At 45.0% G+C, this 26,142-nt stretch overlaps 1 protein-coding gene across 1 annotated transcript in view; it reads left to right on the top strand.

The window, feature by feature from the left end:
* The window catches only part of ZNF330 (zinc finger protein 330), a gene marked incomplete at its 5' end in the record, with an annotated part of 75,113 nt that overhangs the window by 43,763 nt on the left and 5,208 nt on the right, over window positions 1–26,142 (top strand). The window contains one exon of the mRNA XM_082271001.1: window positions 3,342–3,468. Within this exon, the coding sequence (XP_082127127.1) occupies window positions 3,342–3,468 (127 nt within the window). The remainder of the gene's footprint in view (window positions 1–3,341; window positions 3,469–26,142) is intronic.

Genomic DNA, 26,142 nt, shown 5'->3' on the forward strand with positions numbered 1-26,142 from the left:
CCGCCCAGGGAACTTGGTCGGAGGAGGAATCCTCCCTTCCGATCAACATTCTGGACTTGCGAGCGATAAAACTTTGCCTTCTGCATTGGTCGGAACGGCTTCAGGGCCGTCCGGTTCGGGTTCAGACGGACAATGCCACAGCGGTGGCCTACATCAACCATCAAGAGGGCACCAGGAGTGCCCGTGCGGCTCGGGAAGTAAACGACATTCTGTCGTGGGCCGAGACGCACGCCCCAGCGATAACGGCTGTGCACATTCCGGGGGTGGAGAACTGGCAGGCGGACTATCTGAGTCGCCAGACCCTGGACCAGGGAGAGTGGTCCCTTCACCCGGATGTCTTCCAGAAGTTGTGCGCGAAGTGGGGTCTTCCGGATGTGGACCTGTTCGCGTCTCGTCTGAACAACAAGGTGGAAAGGTTCGTGGCAAGGACGCGTGATCCGCGGGCGGATGCCCCGGACGCGTTGGTGGCGCCCTGGCATCAGTATCGCCTGATATATGCCTTCCCTCTGATTCAACTGTTGTCCAGGTTCCTTCGCAGGTTAACCTCGGAACCGCATACGGTGATTCTGGTGGCACCGGACTGGCCTCAACTGTCTTGGTACGCAGACCTCGTAAATCTGGCAGTCGACGCTCCGTGGCGTCTGCCGATTCGGGAAGACCTTCTGTCGCAGGGACCGATATTCCATCCTGCTTTACAGTCGCTGGCTTTGACGGCATGGCTGTTGAGAGCCAGGTCCTGAGGGATAGGGGTCTCTCCCCTGAGGTTGTCCCTACTTTGATTAAGGCTAGAAAAGCTTCTTCCGGTAAGATATACTACCGTACTTGGAAAGCGTACTTCGCTTGGTGTTAGTCCAGGGGGTTTTCTCCGCGCTCATACTCGGTGTCGAGAGTGTTGGCTTTCCTCCAAACTGGAGTGGACCAGCGTTTGGCGCTGGCCACGATTAAGGGTCAGATTTCTGCGCTGGCCGTTCTTTTTCAGCGCCCAGTGGCATCTAATTCGTTGATTCGCACTTTTGTTCAGGGGGTGCGACACTTGGCCCCTCCTAGGAGGGAGCCTTTGCCTCCATGGTACTTGAACCTTGTTCTGTCCGTTTTGCAACATGCTCCTTTTGAAAAGATCAGGGAGATCTCGTTGTCTCTGTTGTCCAAAAAGGTTGCCTTTTTGGTGGCTATAACTTCGGCTCGTAGGGTGTCGGAGCTGGCGGCTTTGTCCTGCAGCTCTCCCTACTTGGTGATTCACTTGGATAAGGTGGTCTTGCGACCTAACCCTTCCTTTCTTCCGAAGAGGATCTCGGAATTTCACCTGAATGAGGACATTGTCTTGCCTTCGCTTTGCGCGAAGCCTAAGCATCCGAAGGAGGTGGCTTTGCATGCCTTGGATGTTGTTCGGGCGATCAGGGTTTACCTGTCATCGACTAAGTCCTTTCGCAAGTCGGATTCCCTATTCGTCCTTCCAGGGGGACCTCGGAAGGGCATGGCGGCGTCGGCTGCTACCATCACCAAATGGATCAGACAGACAATTGTGCAAGCCTATGCTTTGAGGGGGAAGGTTCCTCCTTTCCCTGTGAAGGCGCACTCTACCAGATCTCTGAGTACGTTTTGGGCCTATCGTCATCAGGCTTCTGTGGCCCAGGTGTGTAAGGCGGCGACTTGGTCGTCCGTTCACACCTTCTCCAAATTTTACAAAGTGGATGTTCAGGCATCGGCAGATGCTTCCTTTGGCCGTAAAGTTCTTAGTGCGGCAGTGCCTTAGGGTCCCTTGTTTGGGCCCTTGGCTGTTGGGGTGTTTTTACCCCTGGGTTACTTGTTCTTCCTGGGTTGTTGCTCCTGTTGAGCACGTTTTCCTGTTGCCAGGTTGGTTCTCTTACTTTGGTAAGGTTCCTTTCTCTGATGTGGGTTCTGCGTTGCTTTATGCGCGGCTGCGTTTTTTTCCCACCCCTCATGTCTACACTGCTCTGGGACGTCCCATTGGTGAAGATTATGAAGGGGCGGCGACTGTCGGAGGACGTAAGAGAAAACTGAATTTTTGTAAAATCTTACCGTAAAATTCCTTTCTCTGAGTCCTCCGACAGTCGCCGCCCCCGCCCCTCTTTTGGGGTTTGTTTATGTACTCTACTGCTATGCTACCAAACTGAGTTGAGAATGCTGGAAGCAGGGAGGTATTGACTGAGGGGACCGCCCCCTAGGGGTGTGATATGCTAAAAGCTTTGATATTAACAAATCTTGTTGCCTAGCTACTCCTACGGAGAAAAGGTCAATTACCCATTGGTGAAGATTATGAAGGGGCGGCGACTGTCGGAGGACTCAGAGAAAGGAATTTTACGGTAAGATTTTACAAAAATTCCGTTTTAATTTCCTCGTTTTCATGGACTATCCACTTTCCAAAAAGGGGTCATTTGGGGGATATTTGTACTGTCTTGGCATGTTAGGGCCCCAAGAAATTAGATCAGTACATCAGGTGTGATCAACTTTCAGTGATTGGCACCATATCATGTAAACTCTATAACTGTCACACCGACCAATATACACTGATATGGGTTATTTTTACCAAAGAAATGTAGAAGTATACATTTTGGTCAAAATTTATGAAGAAAAATTACTTATTTGCAAAATTTTGTAACCGAAACTAAGAAAAAAATGCTTTTTTCCCGAAAAAATATTTGGTCATTTTTCGTTTAAAGCGCAAAATATTAAAAAAAAAACCCAGTGGTGATTAAATACTACCAATAGAAAGCTCTATATGTCTCAAAAAAAATTAAAAAAATTTCATAAGGGTACAGTGTTGCATGACTGTGCAGTTGTCATTCAAAGAGCGATAGCACTGTAAGCTGAAAATTGGCCTGGGCAGAAAGGGGGTGAAAGTGGCCAGTATTAAGGTGGTAAAAGTAAAGGAAAAACCTATAAATAGCTTAGACTTTTCTCAGCAGAGCTCCAGAAAAAGACATTTATTCTCCTGGACATTGGAGGAAAAAAAAAAAAAAAACAGAGGCATGCTGGGATTAGCAGAATTTTTATCCTGGGCTGGCCTACAAATTTTTGCTTGCCAGTCTCTGATCCTCCTGTAGGCAGCAGTATAACCTAACTTTCTGTGTCTCTCAATAGACAAGAATGAAAGGAACTTTATGACACTTGTGCATCACATAGTAATTGGACTTGTTTAGACTGTCATAAGGGAGACTTTTGTTGTACTCTAAGTTGACTTGCTGATGTTGGTTAAATCAGTGTTTCAGAGGTGATATAAGCAGTTCATTTATTAAATTTACTTATTGTGTGTGGTTGCAATGTGCACAGTTTCGGCATTATTACATTCTAACCTTTCTCATATTTCTCTCTTTTTTCAGGGTGCAATCTGTGATTTTTGTGAGGCCTGGGTGTGTCACGGCAGGAAGTGCCTAAGTGTCCATGCATGCAGCTGTCCCCTCACGTCTGCCGACTGTATCGAATGTGAAAGATCAGTCTGGGACCATGGTGTGTTACTACATTCAGATAATTATTGAATTATGGAAAAATGAATGCATCAACAAGTTACTGTTTAGCATTTGAGAGACAAATAGCATATCAGAATAGTTTATGTAATATATGGAAGCTCCTAATGTACAACATGAATAATTTATAATATGCTTATCAACAGTAGAGTTGCTTGCCTTGCATCTGTAAAGAAGCCTTTCCATATGCTGGGATTAAACTTCTTATCATAATCGTACATAACAGAATACAGGCTGGATTTTCATAAAGCCTGGGTTAAAGGTTAGTACATTAAGGTCATCCGAAACTGGCAAAGCTTTTAAGGACATTCACTGGGTGTCCTCCTGTAACCCTACCCCTATCTGAGAGTCCTCAGTTTTTTCACTGTCTTAAGGTGTTGGACCTCTTTACTGAGAAATCACTCTTACCTTAACTAGTTAATTATTTTACTTCAGATTCTTCAATCAGGTCTTTACTGTATTAATACAATAATAGAAGCAGTGCATCCAGATCTGTACAACAATGGTAAAACCTTTGGGCGGACCTCGGCACTTGGTGCAACGCCACAGGGTGCTGTAGAGGTCCATGGCTGTGGTGCATCCCTATGAAGCCTAGACCCTGGAGACCCTTTTCGGGAGTATGCACACCTTGACAGGGATAATAGGGACCATTGGCATGGACAGATAAAACAGGGTTACCCTGTTTTTCTGACCGTTAGCAAGTATGAGACATAATGGGGAAGATTTATTAAAACTGGTGCACCCAGAATCTGGTGCAGCTCTACATAGTAAACCAATCGGCTTCTAACTTTAGCTTGTTCAATTAAGCTTTGGCAATAAAACCTAGAAGCTGATTGGTTACTATGCACAACTGCATTATATTCTGTGTACACAGTTTTTGTAAATCTCCTTCAATATCTCCATTGCCTGCTTCACACTATACCCTGAATAGGTTGCATTTAACAGCATATGCTAAAACTATTAGGAATCCAGGAATGTTTTTTAAAATGTATTTCTTTATACAATGTTATACTTTTTAAACTGGGCACTAAAATTCAACCGATCATAGCCTAGTCTTTGTAGATGACCAATATTGCATCACACCACAAGTTGCACACTTTTACTGCCCCTCCTTACTAGAGTTCTTTGTAGGGTACTCAGGCACTCCCTCTTACCCTTTTGACATGAGGACTTTGCTACAGGACGTTCACCCCCCGGGGTATGTTCTCCTTCTTAGACATGCTTACCCCATTTCTTTACCCGACTTTGTAAGTACCCCACACGGGAATACCCTCACAGATGACATTGATGTAACAATTGGTGCAAACCAGGTGCAAGTGAACAACCGCAAAAACGCAGGCAAAAATTTGTTCTGCTGTTGTACTGGAAAACATTTAAACCAGTGTGATGCTTCCCTTGCAATGGAGTAGGACCCTCTTTTAACTTTGGTCTCCGCATTTGATTCTAGCTCTATCACAGCCATACAACATGCAGCTTACATGATCAATTCAGATTTTTAAGCAAAATTCCTTGGACAACTTATGACTTTAATACAGTCATCGCTGTCCAGAGCTTAAAAGCACTGGACTTAACCTGACTCCCACCTTCTCTACCCAAGTCAGATCCTGATATGTCTGCTTTAGTAGAAGTACACATGCAGGGGAATGATGAGGACCCAGAAGGACCCACCTGATGTTATAGCTTCACTCAAGATACTTGCCAGTGTTGATATGCTCACTTCAGCTGGGCGCAAAAGCCTTTGCATTGTTGCAGCTGATCACCTCCTTGCCATGCCCCTTTTGGATACTAAATAACTTGGCAAGTCTAAAAAGACATTCCCCATTCATAAACAACTAGAATAGCCAATCTATGAATCCAGAAAATATTTTTATCCCTCTGAGAATCATTGTCAAGCTCGATCAAGTTGAAAAAGAATTCCCAAAACAGTGGTTTGTTTCCATAGTTGACCCTGTCATTTCAGTCTTAAAACATCTTGCTGTACCCATAGAAGACGATTCTGCTGACAGGTTTTATAAGCTCTCAAAGGCTCTTTTTTCTTGCAGACCGAGCTCTGCATCCAGCTATTGCTACATTTTCTTTTTGCCCAGACACAGCTAATTGGACTAGGGCAATGAACAACCACCACGATCCTGTCCTCAAGGATTGTACCTTGGCTCTTTTCTGTTGATGCCCTGGGACAAGTCATGACACAAATCTCCAGAATGGCTCTAAATTCTGATCACATGTGCAGAATTTTGTGATTCAAAGCTTGGTCTGCCTCACACATATCCTCTTTGAAGGGGGATGTCTTTTGTGGGGCACCTGACAAATTTATCAAAGATTTCACAGTAGGAAAGGTCCTTCTTCCACAGCAGAAGGTTCTAGAATCCCCTACTTTAGGGGCTTATACCACCTCCAAGCAGAGCACCTCAACTCTCTAACCAGGCTTCAACTACTAAGCCTAAATTTAGCCCTTGCTTCCAGCGCAAGACTTGGAACACAAAATCCATCAACCTTTTCCCAAAAAAGGGATGCCCTCACTCCTAAGAGTGGGGAGTGACATCTTTTATAGTTTGCCTTTTCTCTGAGTCACAGATGTTCCAGAACTGTGGGTTAAATCTGCACTTTCTTCTTTAAAACCAACCAAAATATACCCAAGGTCCATCAGATTTGCAAAACACCCTAAACCATCTCTTGTCCCAGGGAATTGTTTCAGGACAGATTCAAAGGATTTTTTTGCAAACCTGACCTTGGTACCAAAACCAAGTGAAAATATTCATCCTATCTTGGCCTTAATAAACCTAAACAATTACTTTCAAGATCCAAAGTTTTTTGTATGGAATCTGCAAGATGAAATATTGTCTCTCTCTCAGACAACGGGAATGCTGGCATCCAGGATGCTTATCTGCATATTCACATCTATCCTCATTGTTTTGGCCTATCCTCTGCTCCTAGAGTATTCACAAAGGTACACGCATCACTTCTTGCCCTCTTGTGAACACAGGGCTTTCAGGTCACAGGGTATGTAGAGAACCTTCTTATTATCTGAAAACATCCACAGGGATAATCAACTTCCAAAAACTCTGCTCTCAAACCTTCTCTTCACCAGGAATAGTTGGGCCTCATTCTAGAAGCAGTCCAAGCTAAAGTCTACGACTGGAAGATGACAACAAAATATGCAAGTGCCTCAGGCTGTGGAGTAGTGTTCAAGTTTTTTTTGCAATTCAGGAAACATGGTTACCCAAGGAAACCAAGCTCCCCATCAACACCTTCCCCATCAACATGCAAAACTGGACCCCCCTATCATCAGGGACCCCTGATCAGAATGCAATCAGGCGATGCCATGACAGTGGCCTGCATCGCCAAGGGGGCACTAGGAGTCATGCAGCCTTTAGAGAAACAAGTCTGATCATCCAATGGATAGAAAACACTGTCCAGTGATCCCTGCTGTCTACATCCTTTGACTGGATAATTGGAAGGTGGATTATCTCAGTTGTGATCACTTGGATCAGGAGCAAACACTATCTCCCCCCCCCCCCCCCCACACACACACACACACACACACACACACACACACACACACACACACACACACACACCATTTTCAGCCTATGTTGAAGATGGGAGGCTCTGGATGTGGATATCCTGGCCTCCAGGTTTAACATCAAGTTAGCTCTGCTTGTGGCCAGGACCAAGGATCTTCCAGCATCAGATGCACAGGAAATTCCCTGCACTCTGTTAAGGCAATCTGTCTTTCTTCCGGTGTGATTTCTGTCCCAAAGCTCCACAAAATACTGCTAGATAAAAATTCTGTGATTCTCATGGCACCAAACTGGCCCAAAAGAAGCTTGTAAACAGACAAACTCAGGATGTCCAAGAGACCGCCCCTCCTAAACAGGTCAGACCTGTTGTCTCGGGGCCCCCTGTTTCATCTTTTAAATTACTGGATTAAACCTTGAGGGACTAAGGGATTTCTCATTCTCCCCTAAAAACAAGGAAAGCCACTTCAAGAAGGATCTACTATCATACCTGGAAATCCTTCAACGCCTGATGTGAATCCCAAAGATTACTTTTAGCCTCGTATTCTGTCCTCCTTCAGTTCATATTTTGGCCTTAAGTACTCTTATTGGACATGTTTCAACCTTGTCCATTCTTTTTTAAAATCTCTGGTTTCATTTTCCCGTGTAAAGACCTTTTTTTTTTTTAATTCAAGGTGTTTCATGGATCAAAGCACCCCTAAAGCACGCTGTGCTTCCTTGGAACCTCAGTTTGGTTCTCTCTGCCCTGCAGAAACCATCTTTTGAACCCATCCAGGAAATCTCCTTGAATGATCTCTCCAGCAAGGCAGCCTTCTTGGTGGTTATCACATCTGTCAGATGTGTGTATAAGTTAGTTGCTGTCTCTTGTTAAGAACCATTCCTCATAAGGACAAAATTGCCTTGCATCCAAGACCCTCCTTTCTTCCTAAGGTGGGTTCATCCTTGCCCATCAATGAAGACCTAGCCCTTCCTTGATTTTGTTCTACACCAAAGTACCTAAAAGCGATTGCATTTCACTGCCAAGACATGGTCAAAACCATCTGTTTGCCTCAAAGCTACAGCTTCTATCAGAAAGATGAACACCCATTTCTTCCTACCCTCAGGACCTCACAATGAAAAATATGCTTGAAGATTCACCATCACTAGGTAGATTAGACAACTAATCGTGAGAGCTTACGCCCTAAAGAACAAAGCACCTCATGCACTAATGTGTTCACGCTACCAGATCGGTAGGCGTTTCCTGGGAATTCTGACCTCAAGCCTCTGTTGCCCTGTATTGAAAGGCTGCCACCTGTTCTTACCTTTTTTAAAGTTCTACCAGGTGGATGTCCAATCTTCTGTGGATGCAGCTTACAGCCACGAGGTGCTTGCAGCAGCACTCTTGAGTTGGGTCAGTTGATCCTTGGTATTGTTGGATCTGTTAGCACAATTCTGTTTGCCCGTCATTCTTATTCACTGATTAGGGATGTCCCAGGATCTCTGAATATCAAGCTTGCGTTCTGTACTGTTTAATTAAAATAAAGGAAATTTTGACTCACTTGTAAGTGTGATATTGATATCTTGGAGTACAGTACAGGCCACCCTTCCCTCTGTTCCTATGTTACTACTCTGCATTGCTTTCTTGCTAAAATTATCACAGAGTTGGGTATAGTTTAGAGGTCCACCCAGGAGGTGTGTCTAAAAGCTTTGCCAGTGTCCGGTCATCTGAAGATACCAGCCTATATTCCCAAGATCTATGAATATTAAGCCTGTGTCCAGTACTGTACTCCAACATATGGAAGTTACAGGTAAGTCAAAAATCCTTTTCTCTATCGTTCATTGACAGACGCAGCTCCATATTCTTCTTAACCATTGGGTTATGCTGCCCCCTACAGGAGTAGGATACTAGGAAGGAAAAATCTTTACCACGCCTATGGGGCAGTCCCTGGGGGTATACACACACTCACACTGCTAATAGGCATTCCGTTTTTTTCTGCCTAGTCAGGAGTAAGGACCTAGTTCCCTGCTGGGATTTCGGTCCTAGCATGTTTTTTATATAAAAAGGGAACCTTTTGTCTAATTTTTTTAGCTAGTTATGTTCCTGGGAGAACTACAATCAACAGCCGGACTGGGCATCGTACTGGATATTCTAGATACTTATGGTCTTCCAGTCTGGCCAGTTAGCGTGTGCAGGTCGCAGCTCCGTGCTAGTCCTCACCACGACACTGGACGGATGCACACTACCTGGTTTAGCTTGAGTCGCAGCGTATCCCTTGGCCATCAGCCCCCCCCCACCCTGGGTGGAGAGGTGGTCTGTCCAGAGTGGTGCCCACCCAAATATCATTGGTATGGTAAGTAGTGTCCCCCGTATCTCTTGCGGTCTCGGGGTGGACGTGGGCCCCTCCCTGGAACAGTCGGACCCTCGGGTTACCCCCTCCATGCCCCCCAGTTGTATGTATGGTCCCTAGGGACCATCCCCCATCGACAATCCAAGGCTCCCCTCGCAGGCCATTCTCCCTACTACTACATAAGGGGTCCCTACCTTAGTCGGGTACGGTGCAGGGGCTATAGCAGGTGATGGGTGGTGCCGAAGCGTTTCACGAGACGCTGTCCCCTTGCAGGCACTGCGGTCTAAAAATGGACCGTTCCACCGAAGGTGGACCACACAGTCTCCAGACTGAACAAGTCCACTGTGATTCCGGTGGAGGAGTCTCCGGTCTTTAAAGATCCTGTTGATAGAAGGATGAGACTGTCCTGCCACTTACATGTGATAGTGGGCTCAATACTTAGATCGGTCTTCATGATCGCTCTGGTGTCCCAGACCATTACGGAATGGGCAAAACTCTTGAAGAGTGATTTGGAAACGAGACAGTTTCCCCTTGACTTTGCTGAACTGGCGGACAAAATGGTCCAAGGTTTAAAATGTATATGTGATGCGTGTTTAGATGCGGCCCCCCCTTGCGGCTAGAGTATCCGCGGTGGGGGTGCCCATGAGACGCATGGTGTGGCTAAAAAGCTGGTCTGCAGACCAGGCCTACAAAAAGGCTCTGTCAGACCTGCCCTTTACAGGGGATCGCTTAATTGATTCTTCTTTGGATGAACTTTTCAAGGGTCTTACTGGTGGGAAGAGTACTCTTCTTCCGCAATCTGCTCAGGGCAAGGCACCTCATCAAGACAGGGTCCCTCTTTTTCAGCATGCAAGCGGCCTTTTGGTGCCTCCGGCACGCAGGAGAAGGATCTAAGACATTTAATTCATCTGGGAGTTCCTAGAAGACGTGGTCGGGTAAGCTGAGCGCAGGTCCCTCCAGTTCTGCAGTCTAGCCCTCTTCTGCATGAAGGGGCGCCCTCACCCGTAACTGGGGGGATGTCTTTGTTTTTCTCCGGAACCATGGACCTTGTTGATTCAAGACGAATGGGTCCACAAACTGATTCAGGTCTCGACCGTCGGATGGATTCTTCCCACTCAATCTACGCCTATCTTCAGACCGGTTAAGGGATCTATGAGAGGCAGTACAAGATTTGCTGTTGCAAGGGGTGATTGGGCCACTTCCCTCTCAAAAACGATTTTAAGGGTTTTACTCAAACCTGTTCACTGTGCCTAGGAAAGAAGGCAAGTGCATCATATATTGGACCTCAAGGCTGTGGACCGCTTTGTGCGGGTACAGAAGTTTTGAATGGAGTCCATTCGCACGGTAGTGACGGTAGTGACGTAGTGACGTCCCTACACCAAGGAGAACTTTTGGCCTCTATCGAGTGGGTGAGGAGCATTCTCAATTTGTGGCATTACCCTTTTGGTCTCGCCTCTGCTTCCAGGATCTTCACCATTTGTTGGCTCCGGTATTGACATTATTGCAACAGCGGGAATTGCGGTACTGGGGTACCTGGACGATCTCTTCTTAAGAGCAGACTCCCATTTGGCCCTGCTGGCCAACCTAACCATCACTTTATGGACTCTGCAAGAGTTCAGTTGGAACATCACATTGCAGAAATCTGCTCTAGTCCCTCCAAACTGGATAATCAGGGACTGACTGAGCTTCATCGAGGGTGTTTCTTCCTCTGGACAAACTGCACGAATTGCAGAGGTTGATTCCCCTGCTGTTATCCAGCAAACTGTCCTTTCTACAGACCTGCTTGCGAGGGCTGGGCCCGATGGTGTCTACTTTCGAGGCAGTTCCGTTCGCACAGTTCCGCACGAGACCTCTGAAAAGAGAAATTCTTGTCAAGTGGAACAAGGATCCAAAATCTTTGGAAATCTGATCCTGCTGAGCCAAAAAACACGAGAAGTGTTCTGTGGTGGCTCGGCTCCCTTGCTCTACGTCGGGGCAAGTCATTCCTTCCCCTGTGTTGGACTGTGGATACCACGGATGCCAGCCTGTCCGGTTGGGGGGGGGGGGGGGGGGGATGACTACCGATCAATATTTGGGAACTCGGAGCAAAAAAGCTTTGCTTGATTCACTGGAAAAATTACCTTCAAGGGTGTCCGGTTTGGATACAATCAGCCAATGTCACTGCAGTGACTTACATCAATCATCAAGGGGGCACCAAGAATGTCCTGGCGGCTCGAGAGGTGGCCGAGATCCTAATATGGGCAGAAAACCTTGTTCCAGCCCTATCCGCCGTGCATATGCCCGGAGTGGAGAATTGACAGGTGGATTACCTGAGTTATCAGGGGTTGGATCAGGGAGTACGGTCCCTTCAAATGTTATATGAATAAAGCCGGCAGACGAAAAGGCTTCTTCCAAGTAAAATTCTTTCTTTCAGCATGGATAGCGGTGACATGAAAAAACTGATGCGTTTCGGCTTTATGCCTTCCTTATAGCATGTACATATACAATAAAAAACTAACTTATATAATGTGAAAACTGCTCCTAAAACTAGGGGCGGTACAAATGTAATTGCAATTAACATCAATACATAACACCAGGGGAGAGGTGGTGTGTTCAGGTCGGTCAAAAATCAAGGAAGGTGTCCCATAGGAAAACAATTAAGTGCCGGTCCACACTTATGCGATGACAGACACCGCATGCGATTCGGAGCGCACTGCTCCTAAAATCACACGCGTTGTCTGTGCCATGCAAACTCAGCCACGCAGATTGCATGGCCGAATTAGCATCTGAATTGCACCAAACACGCACAGAACCTGATTTGAGTCCGCAGCAGAATCGAATTGCATGGTGGTTCACACCAATGCGATCCGACTCAGGCGCAAAGCTGTCAGCTCGCACCACGACTCGCAAGCCGCCCCGGGGGGCGTCGCTAACTTAGTATCAATCCGCCCAGCGATTCGCATACGGCAGTGCGAACCGCCATGCGAGTTTAATGCAACGCGGGAACCCGCAGTGGATTCGCAGGGTTCCCGCATCGCACAAGTGCGAACCGACACCAACCTTTAATAAACTTCACAATTATTTCAAGAAAAGGTTTATGTCCATCCTATTGTTCATTCCACTAGGTGCTCTTGTATTTAGCTTGTGTATCCACCACACCTCACGCTGTAGTAAAGTGTGGTGTATATCCCCTCCTCTAACTGGTCTTCCAAACACTACATTCTATGATATAAATGACCATTTTAGAATTGCAGTTTATATAATGCCTAAGTGAATAAGACTTTCCTGTACAAAAGGAGATAACGTTTTTACTTTTTTTATGTCTTGCACATTGTTTACATGTGAGAAAGCCACATGGATATGATCCCACAGTCTTCAACCAAGAATGAGATGTTCGAGGACTGTGGGAACAAAAAAGTGAAGGTGATAACATAGTTCCTTAAGTGGGAGCTCTCCTACTGGAAAAATGACAACCTTGCTGTAAAATATTGTAAGAAAATAACAAAAAGAGGGGCGCACCGACCTAGTGCATTACCACTAAAAACATTTATTAAAATAGTAAAACGTATAAAATATACTCACAAAACAGTCAGTAGCTTTTCTTGGCTCTGAGGAAGGGGGCTCGCCCTTGAAACGCGTCATCCTAGCCATAGCAGCTTCATGCAGTTCACTGCATACCATCCAGCATCACGCATTGGCTTGGCTACCTTGGAGATTTCATATTGATTATGTTGATGTGTGGAATATTCACACCTGTTTTGTGAGTATATTTTATACGTTTTACTATTTTAATAAATGTTTTTAGTGGTAATACACTAGGTCGGTGCGCCCCACTTTTTGTCATTTTCTTCCAGTTTGTATTGGATACCCTTGGTCCTGAGGTTGCAGCAAGACCATAAGTCATACCCATCCAAGCCCGTTGGAAACATTCCTCTTTCTTCCATTATACTGCACTTGAGCACAGGAGAATCGGACTATACTTTGTAAAATATTGTACATTGCTTTATCTGTATACAAAATGGGAAGGCAACATTTGACAACTTTCACTAGCTGATCATGTTGTGCTGAATATGATGTTACAAAATGTATGCCTTTTCTGAATATGCAAGAGGAACGTTTTCTATCTTCAAAGACCGGGTTAATTAACATATTACGTTCTTTCTCATTGGCTAATCGATTACCTCTATTTATCAACTCTCCACTATAATTAGTATGGTCCCGTCACCCGGAGGTGTTTCACCTGCTGTGTGTCCAGTGGCGGACTCCTGATGTGGATTTGTTGGCCTCTCGGCTCAACAGGAAGGTACAGAGGTTTGTAGCCCGTTTTCGGGATCCTCTGGCCGACACCACAGACGTTTTAGTGGCTCCTTGGGGGCAGTATCGGCTGATCTATGTGTTTCCCCCACTAAAACTGCTGCCGAGGCTTCTGTGCAGGATAGAGGTGAAAGGAACTCCAGTAATTTTGGTGGCTACAGACTGGCCTCGCCGATCTTGGTACGCTGATCTGGTGAGATTGGTCGCTGATGCTCCTTGGAGACTTCCTCTCAGGGAGGATCTACTGTCTCAAGGGCCGATCTTTCATCCTGCTTTACAGTCGCTGGCCTTAACGACGTGGCTGTTGAAAGCCAGGTATTGAAGGATAGGGGGTCTTTCTGACTCTGTGATTCCCACACTGTTGAAGGCCAGAAAATCTACCTCTCGGAAGATTTATTATCATACATGGAAATTGTACATTGCATGGTGTGAATCCATTAAGGTGTATCCACACTTATTTTCAGTGGCTCGAATATTGACTTTCCTCCAAAGAGGGGTTGAGCAGCGGTTGGCCTTGGGTACTATCAAAGGCCAGGTGTCAGTTGTAGCGGTATTTTTTCCACGCCCTCCAGCCACCTATTCTTTGATTTGCACTTTTATTCAGGGTGTTCACCACATGGTTCCCCAGATAAGGTGTCCGTTATCTCCGTGGGATCTTAACCTGGTACTGTCAGTTCTTCAGAAACCTCCTTTTGAAAATATTAGGGAGATTCCTCTGCTTAAACTGTCATAGAAGGTAGCCTGTTTAATGGCTGTTACCTCTGCGCGCAGAGTGCCAGAATTGGCACTATCCTGCCGCTCACCTTATCTGGTGGTCCGTTTCTTCCTAAGGTGGTCTCGGATTTCCATTTAAATGAAGACTTTGTGCTGCCTTCATTATGTCCTAGGCCCAAGCATCCTAAAGAATTTTCTTTGCATTCCTTGGATGTGGTTAGGGTAATCGGGGTTTACCTAGTGGCTACTGAGTCCTTCGAAAAATCAGACTCGCTTTTATCCTCATGGACGGACTTTGGAAAGGATTGGCTGCATCTGCTGCGACCATATCTAGATGGAACAGGCAGACGGTGGTACAGACTTATTAAATTAAGGTTCAGGTTCCACCTTTCCCTGTGAAGGCACATTCTACTAGGGCGCTGAGTGCCTCTTTGGCTTTTCGTCATCAGGCGCCAGTGATACAAGTTTGCAAGGCGGCAACTTGGTCGTCTGTGCACACATTCACAAAATTCACAAAAGGTAGATGTGTTGGCATCTTTCGGATGCTTCTTTTGTCCGCAAGGTTTTGCAGGCTGCTGTTTAAAAGAGAATGTATTCTCTTTCAGGGTGTATGTTGTTTCTAGGTAAGCTCCAGTTGTTCTGGTTGAGCTCCACTTTACCTGGTTGACTAAGTTTAGCCTTTGGGAATTACGTTCTTTTCTGCGTTGTGTTCCCACCCCTCATGTTAATACTGCTTTGGGACATCCCAATGGTTAAGAAGGATATGGAGCTGCGTTTGTCAATGAACGATAATCACTGAAATCACTGGATAAACGAGAAATCACTGGATTTTTTACTTAAAATACTTTTCTGTTAAGTTCATTAACAGACGCAGCACCTGCCCCTCTATATATGAGTTGGGTTGGAGTTATTTTCTTCTGACACTGCTTACAACAAAACGGAATGCTTATAGCAGAGTGAGTGGGTTTATACCCCCAGGGACTGCCCCATAGGCATGGTAACGATTTTTTCTGCCTAGTGTCCTACTCCTGTAGGGGGCAGCATAACCCAATGGTTAAGAAGAATGTGGAGCTGCGTCTGTCAATGAACTTCAGAGAAAAGGATTTTACTGTTAGCCAAAAATCCATTTTTTTTTCCTTGAGCCTTAAAGTATCATTAAACCCAGAATGTTAAAAACTGTCTTAACATGCTAGATCACATGTGTGCATACTTTAAGCATTTGTCCCTTACTTTAATGTAGATTTAAAAAAACCTAGGTAAATCTTCCATTCGCTGGTGATTCATCCTTGCATGTGTTCCTGCTGCAGCCTGTGATCATACTGATCTCCCGTTGTCAAATCTAGTGTGCATTCTCTGGTTTCAGTTCCCATCCAAGCCTTTCATGTTCTTATTTTTCCTTTTCTCTGCAACCCACATGACTATAGAGTGTTTATTGACAAGTTTTACATGGATATCCCTCTTATCCACCTCTTTTCAAGAGAGAAAAAATTTAGTTCAGCCAGTCTTTCCTCTCAGCCAAGGTCCTCCATGCCTCTTTTGAGTTTGGTTGCCCTTCTCTGCATCCAGTTCTCCAATATCCTTTTTGTGAACTGGTGCCCAAACCGAACTGCATATTCTGATGAGGTCTTACTAGTACTGGTTTGTACAGGGGCAACGTTATGTCTCTTGTATTAACGGGTGTAGACTCCCATAGAACTTATTATACTCTTTGCAAAACTGTAGCTTGGCATGGCGTGCTATTAAAAGAGATGAATGTGTTTTTTTCTTTTTAATTCATACTTAGGTGGATGCAGCATCGCTCCATCCCCCACCGCCTCTACACTAAGAACTAAGCGATCAAACATTGCCGATAGCTCGGATCTGACAGCTCCCTGAGCAGACAGCTGCTGACGGTCAGTCAGCAGCTCTCTGCGCTGATCTGTGGAGGGGGTGGGAGCAACTTGAAAAGAGGCTGAGCCAGGTGCCGGTCCAGACATGTGGGCGGATTCCGACTCCATGGTGGTGATGACGCCTGAGCCTGGACTGGCTCTGTGATGTCAACAGAGAGCGGACTTCAGTCCACTCTCTGCTGAAAACGGGTCACAGGTGTGCAAAACGAATGCACTCCTGTGACCCATAGGATAAGTACAGCTGAATTAGCTTTGGCTATACTAATCCTTTCGAAAAGAAATATAGGGTTGCTAAAAAGTCTGTCCCCTTCTTCGCTCAGTTTTCAGTCTTTAGTAAGAGAGAGCTGGTGCGCTGAGATGCTAAGCCAGCTGCCAGTCCAGGCATCTGGGTGGATCCTGACAAAGTTGGGATCAGCCCAGAGGCTGGAGTGGCTGAGTGAGGTCAGCCGACAGCAGTCTTTAGGTGTACTTTTATTAAACAGAGAAAAGCCGTCATCCTCAGGATCACGACTGATCTCTGGTGTGTAACGGTTTAGTTAGCTGAGATGAGGAGCAGAGAACATGTTCTTCACTCCTCATCACAGTACATGACCGTTCTGTAACAAACGGCCAGTTTAGAAAAGTGAGATCTGAAGATCTCACAGCCTTTACTCTTAAATATCTCCATTCCAGATTCTCCAGCTCAGAGGTGGAGAATCAGGGGGAGAAGCTGTGTGATTAGAGGAAGAAGACTTCTTTCTTCCTATATATCAGTACCAGTGGGTTTAAAATGAATATTAAAAATATATATATATGTATATATTGTATGTATGTGTGTTTGTGGGTATGTTTTCATGTGTCAGAACATGTCATTACGAGTTCTTTTAAACTTTAGTTTCACTTTTTAAACTTAGCGGCGGCTGTAATCTCACAATATCTTGTGAGATTACAAGGCAGTCCACTCAGTTATACAGGGATCTTGGCAGTTCTCAGATCACCCTGTGAGAAGTGAAGTTCTCCGCCTTCTAAACTGGGTGCCAGAGGAGATATTTTTTTCTCTGAGAACTGCCGAGAAGTGAACTGAGCGAAAACTTCTGTTTGCTAAACGTACACCTTAGCCTTCTATCAGCTGAAAACGGGTCACAGGAGTGCAGAATGAACTGCTCTCCTGTGATTCATAGAAGTAGGGCCAACTTCTCCTTTAAGTTTATGACTCACCAGAAGATTAAGAATGCATTACTATTTTTTTATTTATTAGTTGCATGACTTATTTTGCTTTATTTTGACCATACAGGCTTTTAAAGCAAATGTTTACTTTTTGTTTCCTGCCAATTAGATTCAATCCACAGCTTTCTACAATTAAAACTCTAACAATGAATTTGGAATGTGTGGTGTAAACATGTCACTTTAATGTTTTCTAGTTTCCATGTAATAGGATAAATACCAGGCAAGTACAGCTGAGGGACATATTGGTGAAAGATTTCAAATTTTGAAATTTGAAATAACTTGGAACCTTGAAAAGCTGTAGTTTCTATGAATGATGGATCTGGTAGAAAAGGCCAGGAATAGTCAGGCTTTCATGATTAGAGCTTCAGTCAGCCTTTTAGTTGTATTAACCTTGTTGCACCCGAAGGTTGTGGGGGTAGGACGGAGGAAGATTTCTACTGATACCAGAAAAATCAGCACAAGTGACACTTAGCGAAGTTATGTTCCTTATCCTGAATTTTATGTTTTTAATTTTGACTAAACTTAATCTTTAAGGTAGAACTATAGGCAAAACTTTTTTCCGTTTTTTCCCCCATTTGGGATAGAGTATGGGAGGGTTATAACCCCTGTCTGCCATCATGTCCCATGGGGGGAGATTTCTCTTCACTTCCTGACCTAAAACAGGACGTGAAAGGAAATTCCTAAAAATTAAGGAAATCCCTTTGGGACCACATTGGGAGATTTCCCCACCATTACTTTTTTGGGAACAACCCAAAACTTGGGATTTTCTTTTCCTTCAGTTATAATGGTAAACAGGACAAATAGAGAGGGTGAATCTCTCTAACAGGAGAGGCACAGATGGTAATAAAAAATGAGAAGCATTCTAATCCATCTCTCCTATTAACGACTTTACAACCACTCGCCGCAGATGTACTGTGGCAGGCAGCCGCTCCCAGGCAAATTGGCGTACATGTACAGTGCTCGCTCTCGGGAGGCTAGGGGGCGAGTGCGCGCCGCAGGCGGCGGAAGCTGATGCAGCGGGCAGGCGGCTCCGATTGCCGCCTGACACTGTGCGATCGTTCCCCGCTGAGAGAGAAGGACGGTCGGCTGTTGTAAACACAGCCGACCATCCTTCTCCCTGCAATGATCATAGAGCCCATGTCATCCTTCTATATAGGATTACATGTCTCTATGGTCATTTCAGAAGCCAGACCCCCCACAGTAAAAATCACTCCCCTTGGCTCACATTTAACCCCTTGATCACCCATAATGTTAACCCCTTCCCTGCCAATGTCATTATTACAGTAACAGTGCATATTTTTAGCACTGATTACTGTAGTAATGTCACTGGTCCCTCCAAAAATGTCACAAATGTCAGGGGTCCGATCTGTACGCCGCAATGTCGAAGTCCTGCAAAAAATCGCAGATCGCCGCCATTACTAAGAAAAAAAAAAAAATTACATAAATCTTTCCCGTAGTTAGTAGACGTGATAACTTTTGCGCAAAGCAATCAAAATGCGCTTATTGCGTTTTTTTTTTTTTTTTACCAAAAATATGTAGCAGAATACAAATTGGCCTAAAATGTTAACAAATTTAGATTTTTTATTTTTTTTTTTTTTTTTGGAGAATGTCATATAGCAGAATGTGAAAAATATTGTTTTTTTTTTTTCCAAAATTGTCGCTGTTTTTTTGTTTATAGCGCAAAAAAAAATCACACAGGTGATCAAATACCACCAAAAGAAAGCTCTATTTGTGGGAATAAAAGGACATCAATTTTAATTGGGTACAGCATCGCACGACAGCGCAATTGTCCGTTAAAAATAATGCAGTGCCGAATCGCAAAATAGGGCCTGGTCAGGAAGGGGGTAAAATCTTCTGGGGCTGAATTGGTTAAAAACAAAACAAAAAGTTTTGCCTCTAGTTGTATTTAACCAATGTGGAAGAGCAGATTTCTTGTAGTTATTAGCATTGTTGAGATCTACCGAGCGAATTTCAATGCATAGGACCATATCTGTGTTGAGTCTTAGTACAGCTTCTATTTCTGTGGTTCAGTAGTCCCAGATACATACCAGACATTTTGTGAAATTTCCTTATCAGTCTTATATTATTCAACAATAAAGCATCTTTCAGATAATCGGAAAGATCTTCAGTGGAGATTCAGGCTGGGTTCACACTAATGCGATTGCAGACATTGCATGTGATTCACACCACATTCCTGTGCACATCACATGCAATGTTTGTACAGTACAAATTCAGCCATACAATTTGTATAGCTGAAATCGCATCAAATAACATTTCTACTCCGCACAATAATCATACATCACAATCATCAACTAAGCATTTATCATAAATTATTTAATTATACCAAAATATTAAAAACAAGACATTTTCATTGTAAATTTTGTTTTCTACAATGACAATAAATCTTATCTTATCTTAGTTTGGGCTTGACATACACTTTAAATGCTCTTTAAGGCAAGGTTCACACTGGTGCGATACAGGAGCCGCAGCGAATCCTGTGCGGGTTCCTCCACCCCATCAGAATTGCAGGCAGTTCTCACTGCGCTCTGCGAACCGCTGTGGGTGTCAATGTAAAGTTAATGACACCCCCAAATCGGTTTGGGATTTCTATGAAGTTGGTTCACATCTTCACTAGAAGTCGCTTGAAGCTCAAAGTGCTGGGGTTTTTTTTGTAGCTTGAGTCGGGCAAATTGGTGCGGTTTTGAAGCATTTTTGTTCCATAGAAATGCATAAAAACTCTTGATTCTAGGGTTTTTGTGCGTTTTATTGCATTTTGTTGCGCGTGTGAGCATTTTTCTGCTCATATGCAACGATTAAATTAAAATAAATAATACATAAATAAATAATATGAAAAAGCTGAAAAACATGGCAACAAATGATGAAACTGATGATATTTTTCTCTATTGGCTAATTAAAAAACGCTAAAGCTAAAACGCTTTTAAAAGGCTGTACACAAATGTTTAAAAATACATATACAAACGTTCAAAAAAATCCCACCAAGAATCACTTAAAGATTCAACACTTAGGTGTGAATTCAGCCTAAACCAGGGTCACACTTCTCCCCTAGATCTAATTATGCCTGATGCCAGAATCTAGGGATAGGGAGTGCATATTTGAAAGTCCTGTATCGAAATACAGGGGTCAGAAAACCTTTCAGGGCCTTATTTAACCACCCAGAATGGTTTGCTATTTGTTGGGTTTTACCTGCATTTCAAAAGAACATCATCCTAGCAGAAGCTACCACACGGTTTGCCTTCGTGATTCGTGGAAACGAAATAAGGTCTCAGGGTCTTCTAATTCTTTTCATGACCTGATTTTTTCTATCAGCCTTTCCCCAGAAGGTACCAGTAAACACTTTCCGTACAAGATTCAACTAAAACAGATGGTCTGTTGTCCCAGTTAGTCGAAAGGTCGTTTATACAAGGCAGAATATGGCAAGTTGTTTCTGAATCCCTGGCACCACCAGTTTTTATACTAAACGTTAGAAGTTTTTAATTGTCCATTGAGAAAGTGAAAGAGTTAAGCCCCGTACACACGTACCGATTGTCGGCCGTAAATATTCGGCCGACGACCGATCAGCCGATTGTAGGCTTGTTAGTATGATGCTTCCGACAGCGCACTTTCGGCCGAAAAGAATCTGTCGTGCAGGCATTAAAATTTTTGTTGGCCAACACCAGAACGGCCGATTGTTTGCCAGTCAGTACAGAATTCGGCCGACAATCAGCAGATTTGCAAGACTGGGCATGCTCAGAGAAGAAAAAACACAGGGAAAGTTAACCATCACATGACATCACTTCTGCAGTCGGCGGACAAAATTCTTGTGCAGTCTTTTGCACTTTTCAGCGGACACGACAGCCCTGGACAAAAGACGGCCGATCGGTCGGCCGAAGATCGGTACGTGTGTACGAGGCATTAGGATGATGTACAGAAGTGTAAGCAATTCTTCTTGCTGGTTTTTAGCTTGAACCCGTTGAGGTAAAATGGTATAAATTGCTGGTTAATTATATAGTGCAGGTGAAAAAGAACAAACACTATAGATGTCTTCCAGCGCAATGTTTTCTTTAACAGTGAATGATTGTTTTGTGAATTGTCCTGTTCTTCAGGTGCTAGTCAGCTTTTTTACTTTTCCGACATAAAATGTTCCAGCAGGACCGAAAAAAAGCAATTATACAGAGAAGAACAGAAGTATTTTCCTTGGCTCTCTGAGGCTTCTAGAGAGAATTGTTTCTTGTTTCCTTTTTACAGTTTTAATTTGCACCTGTGGTTAATATTTTGAAACAGTTACTGTCAAACAATAGCTGATTGAGATAAAGTCAACCTCTTGCTGAAAAACTTCAGTCTGTGTATGGCAAGATTAGCATTTTCTCTGTATATATATAGTACCATTCCCTCAGTGCTCTAAGAAACATTACACATGCATCTATTCTGATCTTAGCACATCTCTGCATCTCAATACTGCTGGTCTCCTCCAGCCTGTTTTAGCTACTTCCTGTGTACATAAACAACCCTACAGTGTCAGTTGCACCGACATTGCTCTGTACTTCTGATAGTGATAACATTAGACCATGCCTGTACAAGTCCGCATGGCCTCTTGTAGTCTCCATCAGGGGTGCATGTTACAGAGGGGTTTATTTGCTAAAGCTAGAGGGGGCAAAATTAGTAACAATTCTGCGGAGAAACCAATCAGCTTTCATGTTTTATTGCTAACGTTTAATGAAACAAGCTGAGGTTAGAAGCTGATTGGTTTCTCTGCAGAATTGTGACTAATTTTGCCCTCTCTATCTTTAGTAAATAATCCCCAAAATGACAATGCAAGCACACAATTGAGAAAGAGAGTTGTCAACTCACAACCGAGTTGTCTGAACAAGAACCATCGTGAATGGATCACCAAGTTTTCCTTTAATGATAGATTCATATTTAAAAATATTAACAATGGACTCAGGGAGGATTAGCTTGTCTGGATCTCCATCCATACTACCTGGTAGCTATGCTTACCCATGCATACAACTGGTTGATTTCAGATGACTCAAATTCTTCGGTTGCCCTGGAGGCCTCTCGCCTGGGTTCCTATTGCAACCTTTTGTATAGAGAAGCCTAGGCGCCCTGTTACCTTACATTATCCATGATAGTGCTGGTAAAGGCCTTGATTCAGATATTGCCCAAAGGACCTCCATGGTCTACTCATAGTACACCTCATATGCCACTTTGGTTTAATCCCAATCTTCCTGAACTTTAGTCTTTCCCTGATCCATCTTTGTGGGCCTCTAGGGGAGTGAAGTATTTGTGCCATATTTGTGAGGGTGGTGCTCTTAAGATCTTTGATGCCTTGACGCTTCTGTTCAACCTCCCTAACTTCTTTCGGTTCCTGCAACTCCATCACGCCTATAGGGTACAGTTTGGGACTCCTCTCTCACTTTAGAACCATGTGATATCTAGACATGAGAGATGATTCCTTGCTAAAACCTTTGTCTAATAAATATATAACTTCACAGCACACGATGCACCACAGACTGGAGAGGTTATGGGCCTCCTGGGTGTCTAAGTTGGATGGGGAGGACTGGGAGAAATTTTGGATTCCCCTTTCCTTCAGCTGGTTTCTGCCAGAGACCGCCTCATTCAGTTCAAGATATTACATAGTGTTTACTTGATGCCCCATAGGCTACATAAAATCTACTCTCAATCTCCTCTCCCATTGCTGGCAGTGTTTGGATGGCTCTGGGGAATACAGGCACGTGTATTCATAATTTCATAAAATTTATTTTTACCCAGATCACCATAAGAGTTACCATGCCAGATTGATATTTGGATATGGGGCCTAGTAGAGGCCTTCACTCATTCCAGGGCAAACAGGACCTTGCTGGGTCTCTTATTATTTTATGACAGTAAGTCAATAGTGCTCAAATTTAAGGCACCTGTAGCCCCTTTAGAATATTTGAAACCTCTAGTGAAATCAGTAATTCCCCCATAAAAAAGTGCTCCAGTGGTCCTAGGCCTGTCCTCTGATGTCACCTAGACTGGTGCATTGCCCTGCATTGGTTGTGAGGATGCCAAGGGAAAGCAAACTGCTGAAGTGGAAGGGAGCACTGTTTGCCAGGGGAATGGAAGATCAGGTAAAAAAATTGTGATGACAGCAGGGATGCATCATTGGTTGTTAAGAGACCAGTGAGTGCCAGCTCCTTATGACCAATGTATCATCTCTGCTATTGAAAGTGGGGATGAGTCACTGGTTGTTAGGAGTCCGGCAGGTGCCAGCTCCTTAACAACCAATGACTCATCCCTGCTGGCTGCAAGCAGGGATGAGTCAAAATGCAGTAGTATCAAAACCAAATCAAGTCACACTGAAGATCCAATCAAATTGCTGCTGTACTAATGTGAAACTACCCTTAAAAATAAACCCTCATTTTAAATGTTTTTTGGTGTGAAAACTTATTTTCTCTTTCGTTCATTGATGGACACCGCTCCAGAATCTTCTTGACCATTGGGTTATGCTGCCCCCTACAGCAGTAGGACACTAGGCAGGAAAAATCTTTACCACGCCTATGGGGCAGTCCCAGGGGATATACTCCCACTTCCTGCTAAAGGTACCCAGTTCTTTTTACCTAGTCAGGAGTAAGGACCTAGTTCCTTGCTGGGATCTTTGCTCCTAGCATTTTTTTCTTTTTTAAATTGATTTTTTTCCTCCTTTTTTATTTTCTGTTCCTTTGAGAACTACAATAAACTGCTGGACTGAGCGACCCACTGGATATTCTAGATCCTTACAGTCTCCCCAGTCCGGCCAGTGAGCGTGACCCAATCTCAGCTCCGTGCTAGGTTGGCTGCTACATAGCTCTACTGGACGGGGCTGGCCGGCGAGTTAAAACATCTTGCGAGGACGCTCAGACCTGGTCACGGCCTGAGTCACAGTGTACCTCTGGCCCGCAGCACCCCCATTCCAAGATGGTGTGGTGGTCTGCCTGGAGTGGTGCCCACTTGGTTTCCATGGTGGGGTAAGTAGTGTCCCTCCCTCTCCCTTTGGGGCCTTTCAGGGTGAATGTGGGCCCCTCCCTGGGATGGTTGGACCCCCCGGGTTCTCCTCCACCCCCCCCCCAGCTCCTCTAAACCCTCACTGTGGGTCTTTTGGCCCCCAACCCATAGTATGACCACGGCTTTGCTGGCTACTCACGGCTGATGTACCAAGCTGTCTGAGCTTCTAACCAAGCTGTCCGGGCTTCTGACCAGGCTGTCCGGGCTTCTGGCCAGGCTGTCTGAGCTTCTGACCAAGCCGTCTGAGCCTCTAACCAAGCTCCCCGGGCTGCTGACCAAGCTGTCCGAGCTACCAAGCTAATCGAGCTGTTGACCGGAACCTAGGTGAGGCGGCCCTGCTGAACGAGCTGCTGATGGTCATTTGACCCCCCCCCCCCCCCCACTGCCCTGTGTGCTCGGCTCCACTGCGGCTGGGCGCCCTCAAAATTTTAGGCCGCAGCTTGCAGCCTACTGGGCCATGGCCTGGGGGGGGGGGGGGGCGGCCTCAGTGAATTTAGCTGAAGCACCCCCCCCCCCCGGCATCTACCGGGCTGTGGATCTAGGAAATTGAGGCTGGGCCTCCACTGAAATTTAGGCCACGGCTTGCGACCTGCTGGGCCATATGGTCAGCCTTGTTGAACCAGGTGGCGCTTCGATTTTAGTGACAGTGTAGCAGCCATTATTGTGTTGGCGAGGGTCCTCAAGGGGACTATGTCCTTTATGGCGGGCAACCCCCTTGCTTTTTTGCGGGGTCTAATAGGTCGTCTTCTTGTGGACCTTTTGGCCGGCATCTACTTGCAGGATTGCGGTCAGGGGCCTCCCCTGCTTAAGTTTTTAGGGTGAGCTTAGTATATAGCGACCCTACTGGGTCTGTGTCAGCGTAATTCAAATACTCTGATAGTGAGGATAGTTCCTCTTCTACTGCAGCTGTGCATGAAAAGGCGCTGGTGGATGCACTGATTGTATTGGTTTCGGGAAACTTTAAACATGGGAGATGCAGCTGCTGCTGCATCAGAGCTGCTGGTCCCCTAGGTGCCCGCAGATCCTCTAAAGCGGCAAAGGTATTCCCTTTTCCCGCCTACTGTGACAAAATTGTCGTAAGTCAGTAGAGTTGTCCTAAACGCAATATGATGGTGCCTAAGCGTTTCGATAGACTGTATCTCTTGAGAAGTCTTTGTCGAAAAATTGGGCAGTCCCACCTGTGGTGGACTCTCGGGTCCCCAGGCTGAATAAATCCATCCTTATTCCGATGGAGGAGTCTCTGGTTTTTAAAAGATCCTTTTGACAGGAGAGCCGTGACTTTGGTCCACCACATGTTTACTGTGGCCGGTTCGGTCCTTAGGCCGGTGTTCACCATTGCATTGGTATCCCTGACTTTCACGAGTGGGCGAAGCTTTTGCGCCAGGATGTGGAGGGAGAACAGCTTCCCCCTGCCTTTGGGGAGCTGGCGGAATAGTTGGTCCAGGGCTTGCAGTTGGTCTGTAATGACTCTCTGGATGCGGCTCCCTTAGTCTCTGGGCTGTCCGTGACAGCAGTGGTCCTTTGACGCATGATATGGCTGAAATGCTGGTCTGCAAACCAGACTTTCCAGTAGGCCTTATCGGATCTTCCCTTTGTGGGGGATCGCCTGTTCTGAGCCTCCCTGGATGTTACCATTAAGAGTCTTTCATAGGGAAGAGTACTCTTCTTCCACAGGCTGCCAGGGGCA

The sequence above is a fragment of the Pelophylax lessonae genome (genome assembly GCF_965119305.1).
Source record: "Pelophylax lessonae genome assembly, chromosome: 1".
Classification (NCBI taxonomy): Eukaryota; Metazoa; Chordata; class Amphibia; order Anura; family Ranidae; genus Pelophylax; species Pelophylax lessonae.